The 14024-nt window shown below is 46.2% G+C and overlaps 1 protein-coding gene across 7 annotated transcripts in view; it reads left to right on the top strand.

Moving 5' to 3' along the window:
* Nucleotides 1–14024, top strand: part of KIF21A (kinesin family member 21A) — a 178028-nt gene that overhangs the window by 80977 nt on the left and 83027 nt on the right. The window contains exon 1 of one of the 7 annotated variants that reach the window (XM_062195067.1): nucleotides 1188–1213. The exons of the other annotated variants lie outside the window; for them this stretch is intronic. Coding sequence (XP_062051051.1) covers nucleotides 1203–1213 — 11 coding nt within the window. The 5' untranslated portion in view covers nucleotides 1188–1202. Of the gene's footprint in view, nucleotides 1–1187; nucleotides 1214–14024 lie in introns of those variants that run through there. 7 annotated transcript variants of the gene reach the window in all.

Genomic DNA, 14024 nt, shown 5'->3' with positions numbered 1-14024 from the left:
CTTGGGCCATCTTCTGCTGCTTTCCCAGGCCATAGCAGAGAACTGGATTGGAAGTGGAGCAGCCGGGACTTGAACCGGCACCCATATGGGATGCTGGTGCTTCAGGCCAGGGTGTTAACCCGCGGTGCCACAGTGCCGGCCCCTAATATATTAATTTTTAATTGACACGATTTCCAAATGTGGCCTGCGTATCTTTATTGTGAAAAAATCTGAAATCTGAAACCCCAAATGCTCCAAAATCCAACACGTTCTGAGTGCCAGCCTAACGCCACAGTGGAAGGTGCTGCACCTGACCTCATGGCATGGCTGGCGGACTAAACCGAGGAGAATGAAATTACCTACGGGCCATGTGCATAAGACACATGTGCAATACAAGTGAATCTGGTGTTTAGGCTTTGGTTCTATCCCCACGATACCTCATGTTGCGTGTGTACATATTTCCAAATCTGAACATTTGTGAAACCCACAGCACTTCGGATCATGAACGTTTACGTAGGGATAATCAGCCATACGCGTTTTGTAAAGGGGACTGTAGCTGTGCATAGATAGAGCAAGCTGGGGACCCAATGCATCTGCTTACTTCTGATGAGGCTGGGTTTCCGTGGTCCATTCTGGGGGATTCTCAAGGGCTGCTGGGGTGGGGAGCCTGGTTGTGAGGAATCCCAGGGGCACCTCCCCTAGAAGTGACTCTGTGTTTTTGTATTTTTTACATGTTGGGCCTTAGGGCTAAGCTTGTGCTTGGGAGGAAATTAGATGGTTGGCATTATCACTTGTGTGTGTGTTCAGGACGACCCTAGAGTGTGAGGTCTACTTCCAAAGTGAAGTCTGAACACCACTGACCACCACTGATCACAGGTTTGGTGCTGGGCTGGCACAGCATTCAAACTGCTTGGAGAATGAATTCAAACCACGAAACCTGGGTTCCACCTTTCGAAATTCTGACTTAAGTGGTCCAAGATGAGGCCCAGAAATGGGAGTTAAAAGGATAAGGATGCAAAATAAACACGTTGCGCTTAGCAGGTGACTCTGCTGTGCAGCCAGGTTTGACAAACTATCTTTTCCTGATCTGTTATCAGAAGCTGCCAGGGATACTCCCTGGCACCCAAAGGCAGCCAGTCTGTGACTTTCGATGGATCCATTGTTAAGGAACTTTTCCTCCTGTGGAGCTGAGGTGGACACCTCTACCGATTGAACTCTCTGCTATGTGTGTGCCGTGAGTAGTCTGTTCCTACATCTCAGGTTACCTGGGAAGTTTCCAATTTGTGACTTGTCTGTGGAATGATTGTTAATGGGACCCCCTTTTGCTTTCAGAGGTGTCCTGACTGGGACAGTGGACAATGTGGTCACTCCAACCAGGATTGGTGTTTTTAGAACTAGGCTGTGTGTGTACCTGTTTCAGGACCAGGCTGTGTGTACCTGTTTTAGGACCAGGCTGTGTGTACCTGTTTTTAGAACTAGGCTGTGTGTGTACCAGTTTTTAAGGCCAGGGTGTGTATGTGAAGCACAGGGTAGGTATTAGTTTCCTGTTGCTGCTGTAACTTTAGTGGTTTAAAAATCACATAGAGATTTACTGTCTTATCTCTCTGGAGGTCACAAGTCCTGCAGTGATCTGGCCAGGCTGGCTGCGTTCCTGCTGGAGGCTCTGGGGAGAAGTTTTTTGCTCCTAGGAGCCACCTGCATTCTTTGACTTTTCCTCCGTCTTCAAAGCCATTCACAGCTGTCCAGTGCCTTCTCACGGGCAAACCTCCAGGCATTTCTCTTGAAACACACAGTGACTGCACTGAGCTGCCGGGGTAATCTCAGCTCCTTACACCTGCACTGCCCCCTTTTACAGCAAGAGGTGATATGCACAGGTTGTACGGCTCTGGGACCATCATTCAGCTGAACACCAGGCAGTCTATTTTATTCCTTTGTTGCCATGTTTTGTAGTCATAGGTGGCAATGACCACTTCCTGAAGAAAGGCGTCCCATCCTCCTAGCAGAGAATGTGGAGAGAAAGAGAAATGTGGGAATGCAGGTTAAATGATTGTCATAGAAGCTTAAAGAATATAGAAGTCTTTATTATAACTAGCGTCATGATGTAATTGCTTCCAAATGGAAGGATTGGAGGATAGTATTACACTTGGAAGAAAATCATGTTTCTAATTTCAGCTGTTTCTCTTTATGGTTATTAGCCTTTAATTTGGTTTCAGGACAGGTAGGACATACAGGCTGTTGTGAAACATTTGATTTTGTTTAATGTCAGAATCCAATGTCAAACAGTTCTGAAGTAAAAAAACAAAACAACAACAAAAACAAACAAGAAACACACAGAAAGGTTATTGGAGATTGTCACATAGAAATAGGAGGAAGACAGTTTCCCCCAAGAGCACAGATAGATTAAGGGTCAGGAATGGACCTTCTCTGACCTATTGGTTGCTGTCATTATAATAATGCCAGGTGTCACTCGGGTGACTGTTCTGCACTCAGAATTGCATGAGCAGTACTTTCAAAGATGATGGTCTTGAAGCAATAGGGTTTAGTGTAATAAAGATTGCATGGTGTCATTCTGTACTAGTTTTCTATTGCGAGGTCACAAATTTAGCAACTTAAACAGCCCATTTATTACATGTCAGTTTCCATGGGTCAAGAGTCCAGGCACAGCTCTGCTGAGTCCTCTGCTCAGATCTCATGAAGCTGGAACCCTAGGCTGTGGTTTTCGCCTGGGGCTGGCTGTCTTCTGGCTCAGATGGGCTGCTGGCAGAATGTGTGGTGGTTGTAGAACTGAGGTCCTTGCTTTCTTGCTAGCTGCTACCCGGGGTCCACTCTCAGCGGCTGGCGGCATCGTTTTTGTAAGACAGTTCCCTTTCTTCCTGCAGTCCAGCTGGGGTGTGTCTGGCACTTTACCTTCTTTCAAAGGCTCAGCTGGTGAATTATATCAGATCCAGCCCGGTGAAGTGAGCTGGTTGATGACTGCATTAGAAGTGGTATCTGGTCACATTTCACAGTCAGGGGCAGGGATGATGTGTGGTGTATGTGGGTGTGGTCAGCTGGAGAACAGCTAGAAATTCTGCCTACCACACTTGGGTGCAGAGATGTGTTTCTTTCTTTTTTTTTTTTTTAACTTTTATTTAATGAATATAAATTTCCCAAGTACAGCTTATGGATTACAGTGGCCTCCCCCCCCCCATAACTTCCCTCCCACCCGCAACCCTCCCCTCTCCCGCTCCCTCTCCCCTTCCATTCATATCAAGATTCATTTCAATTCTCTTTATATACAGAAGATCAATTTAGTATATATTAAGTAAAGATTTCAGCAGTTTGCACCCACACAGAAACACAAAGTGAAAAATACTGTTTGAGTACTAGTTATAGCATTAAATCACGATGTACAGCATATTAAGGACAGAGCTCCTACATGAGGAGTAAGTGCACAGTAACTGCTGTTGTTGACTTAACAAACAAAGATGTGTTTCTTAGAGTCTGCTGTCTTGTCTTTGAACACTGTCTTGTGGTTTATTGGGGGATGAGACAATTATGGCTTATTTTATTGTTTGTGGTGGTAGTTATTTTTCCTTGATGACAAAACTTGGTGATATTACCTTATTACCTTGATGATACTACCTTAGAACAAGAAAATTAATCTGTGTAATATCCATACATTTAAAAGGTAATTTCTATTCCTAGGAAGCAGAGAAGAAACGACAGGAGTTTTACCTTTCACAGAGCGATTGTAAACAGAAAATAATACACATCTGAGATCAAGAAGCCATTGCATGATTACAGAGAATCATAACTGTTTTTTAAAAAAAAGATTTATTTATTTGAAAGGCAGAGTTACAGAGAGAGAGAGGCAGAGACAGAGAGTGAAGTCTTCCATCTGCAGGTTCACTACCCAGATAGCTGCACTGATCCGAAGCCAGGAGCCAGGAGCTTCCTCTGGGTCTCCCACGTGGATGCAGGGGCCCCAGGAGTTGGGCTGTCCTCTGCTGCTTTCCCAGGCCCCGGCAGAGAGCTGGATGGGAAGCTGGGACTCTAACCAGCCCCCATGTGGGATGCCGGCACTGCAGGCAGCTGCTTTACCTGCTGTGTCACAGTGCTGGCCCCAAATCACAACAGTTTTCACAATGAAATAAGCGTACAGTCAGTGTGGCTGAAGACAGGGGCCCTTTCTAAGAAATGCGTCCTTCAGTGATTCCTTGTCGTGCAAACATCATGGAGTGTACCTACACAAACTAAGACCGCCACGGTGATGCTGGGCAGCATAGCTGGACGGGACCTCTGTTGTACGGGTGGTCTGGCGTACGTGTGGTCTGGTGTTGACTGAGACCTTGTTATGCCGTGCCTATCTGTTCTCCCATAATATTATTAGGCAACAGAATGAGACTCTCCTCCAGAGAATATGTAGTTTCATTTAAAAAGATAAGTTACAGGAAGGTTTTGGAAGATCCTGACTACAACTGGGATGGGAGGGAAAATAAAGGAGTGTAGTGGAAATGTATCGATCTCAGAATGGGAAGGGAAATTATATGTAGTTACTACAACTCTCATTCTGAGATGATTTTTCTCCCTTTTCTCCTCACCTCATGAATCTTTTAAGATAAACTAATATTAATTAAAATTATTTTAAGAATTTGTGTCCCTCTTGACCAGTGAAGATAATGCTTTTTAAACGTGGCCTCTTCAGCTGACTCTGCATTTGACGATGACATTCTTTATACGTGTATTCTGAACTGCAGCTCCACACAGCAAAGAGGATGTGTTCATGTCTTGGTTGTGGAGGGCTGGTGGCTCTGTATTCCGGGTCAGGGTTGGTCTGGGGATGGGCGTGGCATGGCGGCAGTGCTGAAAATGGGCTGTTACCGTGTTCTCAGGCCGACCCTGGTTCCGTGAGGTTGGTGGCAGGAGTGGGATGCGCTCAGTCCGGAGAGCTGAGGCGAGTTTGCCGTGGGGCGGGCAGCAGTAAGCAGTGACGCTGTGCTATCAGCAGCCAGCTGTGGTGTCTGAAGAGGCCGCCCTATCTGAGCCGTGGCCTTGGGTAGAGGGACACAGGACCTGGTCTGATGTGGCCGCCAATCTGAGCCGTGGCCTTGGGTAGAGGGACACAGGACCTGGTGGGAAGTGGCCACCAATCTGAGCTTTGGCCTTGGGTAGAGGGACACAGGACCTGGTCTGAAGTGGCTGCCCGATCAGAGCCGTGGCCTTGGGTAGAGGGACACAGGACCTGGTCTGAAGTGGCCGCCTGATCAGAGCCATAGCCTTGGGTAGAGGGACACAGGACCTGGTCTGAAGTGGCCGCCTGATCAGAGCCATAGCCTTGGGTAGAGGGACACAGGACCTGGTCTGAAGTGGCCATCCGATCAGAGCCGTGGCCTTGGGTAGAGGGACACAGGACCTGGTCTGAAGTGGCCGCCAATCTGAGCCGTGGCCTTGGGTAGAGGGACACAGGACCTGGTCTGAAGTGGCCGCCAATCTGAGCCGTGGCCTTGGGTAGAGGGACACAGGACCTGGTCTGAAGTGGCCGCCCGATCAGAGCTGTGGCCTTGGGTAGAGGGACACAGGACCTGGTGGGGAGGGAGCCAGGACAGGAAGCCTGGTGATCTGGCTCCTAGACTGTCCCATTGCTGATTGTCATTGGAAGCCAAGGGGAAGGGCACTTGTTGTTGGATCCCCTGACAGTCAGTCTCCCAGGGCCCAGGGCAGTCCTGACCCAGGATACGGAGCCACCAACGCTTCACAAGCGACTCACGGAGCCATTCTCTTTCCTGTGTAGAGCTGGAGGTTAGAATACACGTAGGAAGGTGAGTGGAGAGTCAGACCTCAGATGCTGGAGTGGCAAACCACAGACGATTTGGCAGAGATCTCTCGTCTGTCTTCTGGTGGCATCTTTCATCTTGCGGAGACAGTGTCCTGTGTGTGTCTTTTCTGGATCCTTCCCCGATCCCTCCTGGCAAATGTCACCTCCATTTCTCCTTTGTGTAAAATAATCCACTTAGCATGTATTCCAGCTCTTTTCTCCCATGCCTGCTTCCGTGGCTGTACTCCTCATGTTTTCTGTTTTAAACATCTGTGCCTCGGCCGGCGCCGTGGCTTAAAAGGCTAATCCTCTGCCTTGTGGCGCTGGCACACAGGGTTCTAGTCCCGGTTGGGGCGCCGGATTCTATCCCAGTTGCCCCTGTTCCAGGCCAGCTCTCTGCTATGGCCCGGGAAGCAGTGGAGGATGGCCCAAGTGCTTGGGCCCTGCACCCGCATGGGAGACCAGGAGAAGCACCTGGCTCCTGGCTTCGGATCAGCGCGATGCGCCGGCCGCAGCGGCCATTGGAGGGTGAACCAACGGCAAAAAGGAAGACCTTTCTCTCTGTCTCTCTCTCTCTCACTGTCCACTCTGCCTGTCAAAAAAAAAAATATTAAACATCTGTGCCATACACACTGTTCATAGATGCCTCACTGGGGTCTGTTGACCACGAGCAGTTTTCCAAGGGCCTTGGGTGGTAGCTTTGCCACTATGGATGTTTTCCAGTAGCAACAGAAATTTTTAAGTGCTTTGGAAAGCAGTCAGGTGGCTCATGCTGTCACTCAAAGCCCCCCTTGCCTCACCACCCTTTTTTGTTTTTTTTCAAGTATAAGTTTTTCTATTTCTGGGAGAAAGGCTGAAGAAAAAAGCCCCATAGTTTCCAAAAGGATTCATTACAGCCACACGGAGGATTGGACTTTTCCCCAAGTGCCGGAAACTGGCTAACTTCTTCTAAATTTACCAGTCTACGTGCACTTCTTCAGAGTATTTCTTTGCACATCTGGTATGCGGCAGAGGGAGGGGTCAGTGCCACTCCCCTTGAAGGGTACTTCAGAGAGAGCTGCTTGCTACGTGCAGTGTCCTTGGGTGAACCATGGGGAGATAAAGGCGGGCGACGCCGGAGTCAGAGGAAGGTGGCACCGTGTCCCGTCATGCTGTTTCTCTGGCTTCTCCCTAGTTAGCCACTGTGGAATTGCCTTCAGGAAAAGAGATCTTTTTTTTTTTTTCCAAGTTGTGTTGAAAACCATCATTTAGGATTGCAGCTTCACACGTGAGCTGGTATGCTGTGCATTACATGTTTGGTGGAAAACAGCTGTGTCTGGGAATGTCTTTTTATGTCCCTGGGGAAGAATAAGCTGGAGTCAGGTGGACCACACAGGGAAGAGGCAGAAGGATGTAAGGGTAATTATAGAGATTAGGACAGGATTGCTGGGTAGTGTTTAAAAGTGGCTCATCACTTATGGATTAGAAGAGAGACTATGTTCCCTCTCTGTCATTCACGCAGGTGTATTCTTCCCTGGCCCTGGAGCACACTGCTGCCCATTACTGTTCCTGCTTAAGCTTCTCACTGAATTAATAATCTCGTTAGTGGAATTACTGAGGTGTGTTCCTTTCTTGAATGTTGTGAAGAAATAAGAAATCCCACCAACCATCACTGTAACTAAAAGATCCAATTAGGAGAGAGGAATTTCCTTGTGTGGACCCAAATTCTTATTATTTATGCACTGCCTGATCTGCCAGGAAACAGTCCAGCGAGGTCACGAATGTCTTTCCTGTTCCTGTGATGTGTCGGAAGCTTCTGGAGCAGAAGGTGGGAGGTTAGAGTAGGGCAGCCGCTTCCTCGATGTTGTCAACTCACGGGAATGGAGCAGAGGAGGCTCAGAAGGGAATCCAGAAACCTCAGCAGCTCAGCTAGTGACCTAGCGATTGTCACCCTAACTCATTGGGGATGGGAGGGAGTTAGGAAGCTACATTAACCTTGAGAAATCAAAGTGAACATTAAGGAGTGGCACCCGACGTGGTAATAACCCCCAGCCTACCACAGGGGAGATTTCCTGGTGTTCTAGAGGAGCCCAGTGGGCTAGCCTACGTCCAAGAGCCACAGCGAGCAGGAAGCAGATCAGATATGGAGTAAACCCGAGATCTGCCACAGTCATGTGGGGATGAGATCAGAATACCTCAAGAAAAACAGAAGGGACAGTTTACAAAGACATGTAGGTGACGGAAAAATTTGTCACATCAGTGACACCGTAGATTAAGGACAACAGTATTTTCTAACAGGGCAAGAAACCAGCAGTGGCCAACTGCAAAAAGGAAGCCAATGGGTGTGTTCTGCTTCCATTCGTGGGGACATAACTTGATTGGTACATTTGTAAAAAAAAAAAAAAAAAAGCGTGGATTTTAACAAATGGGTTTGACTGCATCTTCGGCAGAGGTTATTGAGTGTTCTGAGTGCTGCTCTGTTTGAAAAAACAAGAAGGGCGCCTGCAGGAGTCGTGGAAAGCAATGAATTACAATGGCACAGGCTCACTTGTTTTCCTTACGTCAGCTTTCCTTCAGTACCTACAGTCATTGATTAGTCATTTGTCAACATTCTAGCCACTAGCATCTAATTCAGTTTAATTCAGTAGAAGAGCAAATTATACCATAACAATTTAATCCCCTCTTTTAAATAAACCTATTACTCAGAAACTTACACATCTCTCTGAATTCATTTTCCTTACTGGCAGTGTGGAGATAGAAAAATGATAATAATATTAGAAGAATAAAAAAATTCCCATCTTAGCTTCCGTTGTTCTCTATTCTGATATGGAGAGCATTGTAAGTGAGGCTTAATTATGTATGACGATGAAAGGCTAATGGTGGGATTATGACTTTTCTTTGCAAATGGAAGTATAAAAATACCCACCTTGTTTATCTTCGTGTGGCAATGTGAATATGTGTGTTTGTGTCTATATGTAGCCACACCTGTGGGTGATATTGTTTTTACTGTTCTTCTGAACCAGATGTTTTATTTTTTTAGACAGGCAGAGTGGACAGTGAGAGAGAGAGACAGAGAGAAAGGTCTTCCTTTTGCCGTTGGTTCACCCTCCAATGGCCGCCGCAGTAGGCGCGCTGCAGCTGGCGCACCGCGCCGATCCGATGGCAGGAGCCAGGTGCTTCTCCTGGTCTCCCATGGGGTGCAGGGCCCAAGCACTTGGGCCATCCTCCACTGCACTCCCTGGCCACAGCAGAGAGCTGGCCTGGAAGAGGGGCAACTGGAACAGAATCCAGAGCCCCGACCGGGACTAGAACCCGGTGTGCTGGCGCCGCAAGGCGGAGGATTAGCCTGTTAAGCCACGGCGTCGGCCCAGATGTTTGTTTTACATTAAGTTTTCCTAAAACTCAGGGCCTCTGAGGGGTGTTTTTTTTTTAAACATAACAGTAGTTTGGGGAGCCAAAGAGAAAACTGCAGTCTTAAATGTGTTGCTAGGCTCAGAATGGTATAACATATTCAGGAACCTTATGAAGGAACTGGCTGGGAGAATTTTCAAGTGGTATTGTAATACCACTCTATAGCTACAGAGACTTTGTCTTTTTTTCTAAAATTTTTAAAATTATTTTTTCAAATATGAAAGCCAGAGCTACAGAGAGGCAGAGAGAGAGAAAGAGAAGGAAAGAGAGATCTTTCGTCTGCTGGTTCACTCCCCAAATGGCTGCAACGGCCAGAGCTGGGCCAATCCACAGCCCAGAGCCATGAGCTTCTTCTGAGTCTCCCATGCGGATGCAGGGACCAAGAACTTGGGCCATCTTCTCCTGCTTTCCCCGGCCATGGCAAAGAGCTGGATTGAAAGTGGAGCACCCGGGACTCGAACTAGTGCCTATATGGGATGCCAGCATTGCAGGCAGTGGCTTTACCCGCTATGCCACAGTGCCAGCCCCTAGCTACAGAGATTTTCATTGCTGCATAGTATCTTGTCTGTTGAAGATGCTGTAGTGTGAATATGGTGGTAATAAAATTTTATAGATATTTTGTAGATGAAGAAATTGAGTTTGAGTGATTTGCCATAGGTCATCACAGGTAGTATGTGTTTAGACTCAGAGTGTGAGATTTTACTCTGCATATAGGCTTGCTGATTACTGCTCCATGCACAGTGGCGGAGACACAAAACTCCCGAGTTGTAGACTAAGGACTTTTATTCCTCACAGTACAGTAAGCTTTGCAGGCTCCATGTGGATTTGAGCTGGTTCTCGTTCCTTCCCAGTCCACTGGGGGCTGCACTGTGCTAACAGAGGGGCCCTGAGGAACGCCTCTGCAGTGAGCAGCAGCAAGCTAGCTTTGTTGGGAAGAAAACATTACTCATCCTTACAAGTTCTTGCTACAGACACAACCTCGAGGAATGACCCCTGAGAGGAGCAGGCAGGGCCTTGCCTTCTTGGCATCCCCAGCAAAAATGTGCTAGGATGCTCAGGTTAATTTCCTCTTAGCGACAGCACGTGGCAGAACTGAAGTACAAACTCACTTTTCTGTTCCGTTACCAAAACTCTAGCTCAAAATATACCAAATACAAGCCTTTTCCCAAAAATATATTTGTTTTTCTGTTCTATCCAGGACATCTTGAGAAACTAGTCCCATTGGCTGGTTTAATATATTGTTACTAAAGTTAGAGTTTTTTTTTTTCTTTGTTTAATTGATATTAGACTGGCCAAGAACAGAGGTGGGTGTCAATTTTAGTAAACTGAATGGATTTGGTCTCAGAATCTCCTTCAACAGCCACAGTGATGTTTTCAGAAATGAAGTCCCTGTGCCTATGGCTGCAGCAGCATTTGCCATAAAAGCTGAAGTCTACAATAGAACCATGAAGAAATAAGGAATGGGTGGTGTAATTAATGATGGACTGTGTGTGGCAGGGGAAAAAAACGTATTCTGCTACCTTTTAAATGCCAGAATAGAATGCTGATTCTGTGGCTTAGCTAGTTAAATTGCCTGTCTAATAAAAGCCAGAATAGGGAACCCTTGTTTTGTCTTCCTTGAAAGATCAATTAAAATAAAATTTAAACTTACAGAACCATAAAAGTATTAAATCCAAGCTCCTTCTGTACTAGCATATGGAGATCTAGGGTAGTTAAATGGTTGCTCCCAAACCAGTTTCTGCTGATAGTAAAGAGATATTCTATTGCTGTGTTTATTATATGCCCAGTATTGGAATGCTCCCCTCACCCAGTGTAGTGTATAGGAGTTGGCCAGTGAACATTGTTAATTTTTAATTTAAATTTATAAGAGAGAGAGAGATAGGGGAGAGAGTATGTGTGTGTGTCCCCCTCCAATGGTTCACTTCCAAAAGGCCTGCATTGGCCAGAGCTGGGTCCAAGCCTGAAGCCAGGAGCTGGGAACTGAGTCCAGGTCTCCTGTGTGTGTGGCAGGAAGGCAAGTACATGAGCCATCGCCTGATGCCTCTCAAAGTGTGCATTCGCAAGAAGCTGGGATCGTGAGTAGAGCTGGGGCTTGAACCTAGCACTGCCATATGGGATGTGGGCGGCTCAGGGGGCATCTTGACTGTCAGACCAAATGCCCTCCCCCCATAGCGTTGTTGAATTACTTTATGGGTAAATAAGATATATTCTCTGTGTACAAATTTTTTTTTTTTTTTGACAGGCAGAGTGGATAGTGAGAGAGAGAGAGACAGAGAGAAAGGTCTTCCTTTTTGCCGTTGGTTCACCCTCCAATGGCCGCCGCGGTAGGCGCGCTGCGGCCAGCGCACCGTACTGATCCGATGGCAGGAGCCAGGTGCTTCTCCTGGTCTCCCATGGGGTGCAGGGCCCAAGCACTTGGGCCATCCTGCACTGCACTCCCTGGCCACAGCAGAGAGCTGGCCTGGAAGAGGGGCAACCGGGACAGAATCCAGCGCCCCAACCGGGACTAGAACCCGGTGTGCCGGCGCTGCAAGGCGGAGGATTAGCCTAGTGAGCCGCGGCGCTGGCATACAAATATTGATTTACTAGTGGAGACAACAGAATGCACTTTGATATTCAGTATTCTAAAATCATGAACAAAATGCATAGAGAAGAAATAAGTAATTCCCCTTGGAGGTGAGGGGGGAGCAGGTGTTTGAACTGGGTCTTGAGGGATTTCAGATTTCTAGACCATAACAGAGGGATCTATGCCCAGTGGCACAGTGAATGACAGCACCCAAGTTGATTGATAAAGGATATAAATCACATGTAGCTGAGTATGAATTCGTTTGAGGACAGAAATAGAGGAGGACTCCAGATGAGGAAAGTTCTCTGACACTCAGCTAAGATGAACATTTTCTTTTTCTTTTTCTTTTTCTTTTCTTTCTTTCTTTTTTTTTTTTGACAGGCAGAGTTAGAGACAGGGAGAGAGAGACAGAGAGAAAGGTCTTCCTTCCATTGGTTCACCCCCCAAATGGCTGCTACAGCTGGTGCGTTGCACTGATCTGAAGCCAGGAGCCAGGTGCTTCCTCCTGGTCTCCCATGCAGGTGCAGGGCCACAGCAGAGAGCTGGACTGGAAGAGGAGCAACTGGGACAGAACCAGCACCCCAACTGGGACTAGAACCCGGGGTGCCAGTGCTGCAGGCGGAGGATTAGCCTGGTGAGCTGTGGTGCCGGCCAGAAGATGAACATTTTCCTGGGGAAACATGGACATTTCAAGCCAGGTAGATTTATGACGCATAAGGGCAATACTGGTTCAGCAGTCAGAATCGGTAAAAAGGGGGGTGTCCCAAAATCCGGCTGTGGATGAGGATTTGAGAAATAAGGGGTCAAAAATAGGATGAAATTCTACAGAGATCAGTAGGGTGAGGACTGGAAGTGGTCTAGTGAATTTGGAAATAGACAGCAATGGATGCCTTTGGTTAGAGCGATTTCAGCGGTGCACAGGAGCAGAGCTGACTGGGCTGTGTGCAGAGGTGAGAGGTGGAGACGGCATGTGTTGACCCCTGTGTTGACCCCTCTTCATGTGAAAGCTGACTGATGAACTCTTACTCTGCTCCAAGCTTTCAACCTTCACAAACTGGTTTCAACAAATCACAGCTTTTATAATCATGATCTATGTGTAATTAATTATAATGTATTATGAAAGGCCAACACTAATGTTTATGTATAATTATTATATATAGATAACCTAATTATAGATTATCTATCTGTAATTTTAATATTATAGCCTTTTGTAATATTATGTTGCCATGTAATAGTAGAATATCTTAACCTAAATATTTATGACACAATTTTTATGCATACTTGTTTCTCTTGACAAAGCAGTTTCAAATATTTCAAGTGGAATGATTACATATTTTTAGAAGCTTGCGAGGCTTTGTTATTTCTTAGTGTTATTGTTACCTTGTTAACCCAAATGTTAACATTGATGATTTCCCAGTGTTGCGATGAGATGAATTTGTGTAAGAGAGAAAGCACTTCAGGAATTTGCAGTCATACATGTCAGATTCTTTTGCCCAGAAGGAGTGGTATGTTTTGTCTATACATAATAACAAATGATAGTTTTCAAGTTGAAGTATAACTAGGTAGATTTCAAAGTCTATGTTTTTAAGCAGGTGAATTGGTTTGGGTTGTGACTTCATCTGAGAATTCTTGACTATAAATTTACGGATTTGAAGAATTTAAAATGCTAAGTTTTGAGGTGAAATGAAAAGGCATATATATCCCTAGCTTTTGAAGTATAGTCAGCTTCCAGTTATCTGCATGTGTGGGAGAACAGACTCTCCCAGGTGGGAATATTTCAGACCTCCTGGGAAATTGCTGCTGCCAGAATCCAGTAGAAAAGGACCCTGACTGTCTTGTAAGCATTGAAACCACATTGTATCCTCTACCTTTGCCAGTGGATGGAACTGGGGATCGTCTGTGTTTCAAAGGGAATCCTCCTTGCTGTTAGCATGGATAATGTTATCTCCTGGGGAGCGGTTACGAGATTTGAAGACATTCTAAGTGATACTGCTGTTGTAAAATTGGTTGTGAGATCTATACTTCTAGTTTTTCTTTGCTCCATTGAAATGAAATGAAAAGTATCTTAAGAGCCAAATACATTAGCCTATGGTTGTAGCCATTTACTTAAAATTAGCAAGACACTGCTTTCACACAGTAGCCAGTGCTTGTTTTCATTTAGACAGTTGTGTTTGCTTTTGTCTGTTTCACTCTGTGGAACATGTGGCTTCACACAGTCCTAAAGCCTCAGAGAACAGAGAGCTGGGGTTGATACGGCAGATTTCAGGAGAGAGAAGAGCATGAGCTCAGATA

The sequence above is a fragment of the Lepus europaeus genome, chromosome 6 (assembly GCF_033115175.1).
Source record: "Lepus europaeus isolate LE1 chromosome 6, mLepTim1.pri, whole genome shotgun sequence".
In the NCBI taxonomy this organism is placed as follows: Eukaryota; Metazoa; Chordata; class Mammalia; order Lagomorpha; family Leporidae; genus Lepus; species Lepus europaeus.
This window is presented reverse-complemented; position numbering and strand designations above follow the sequence as displayed.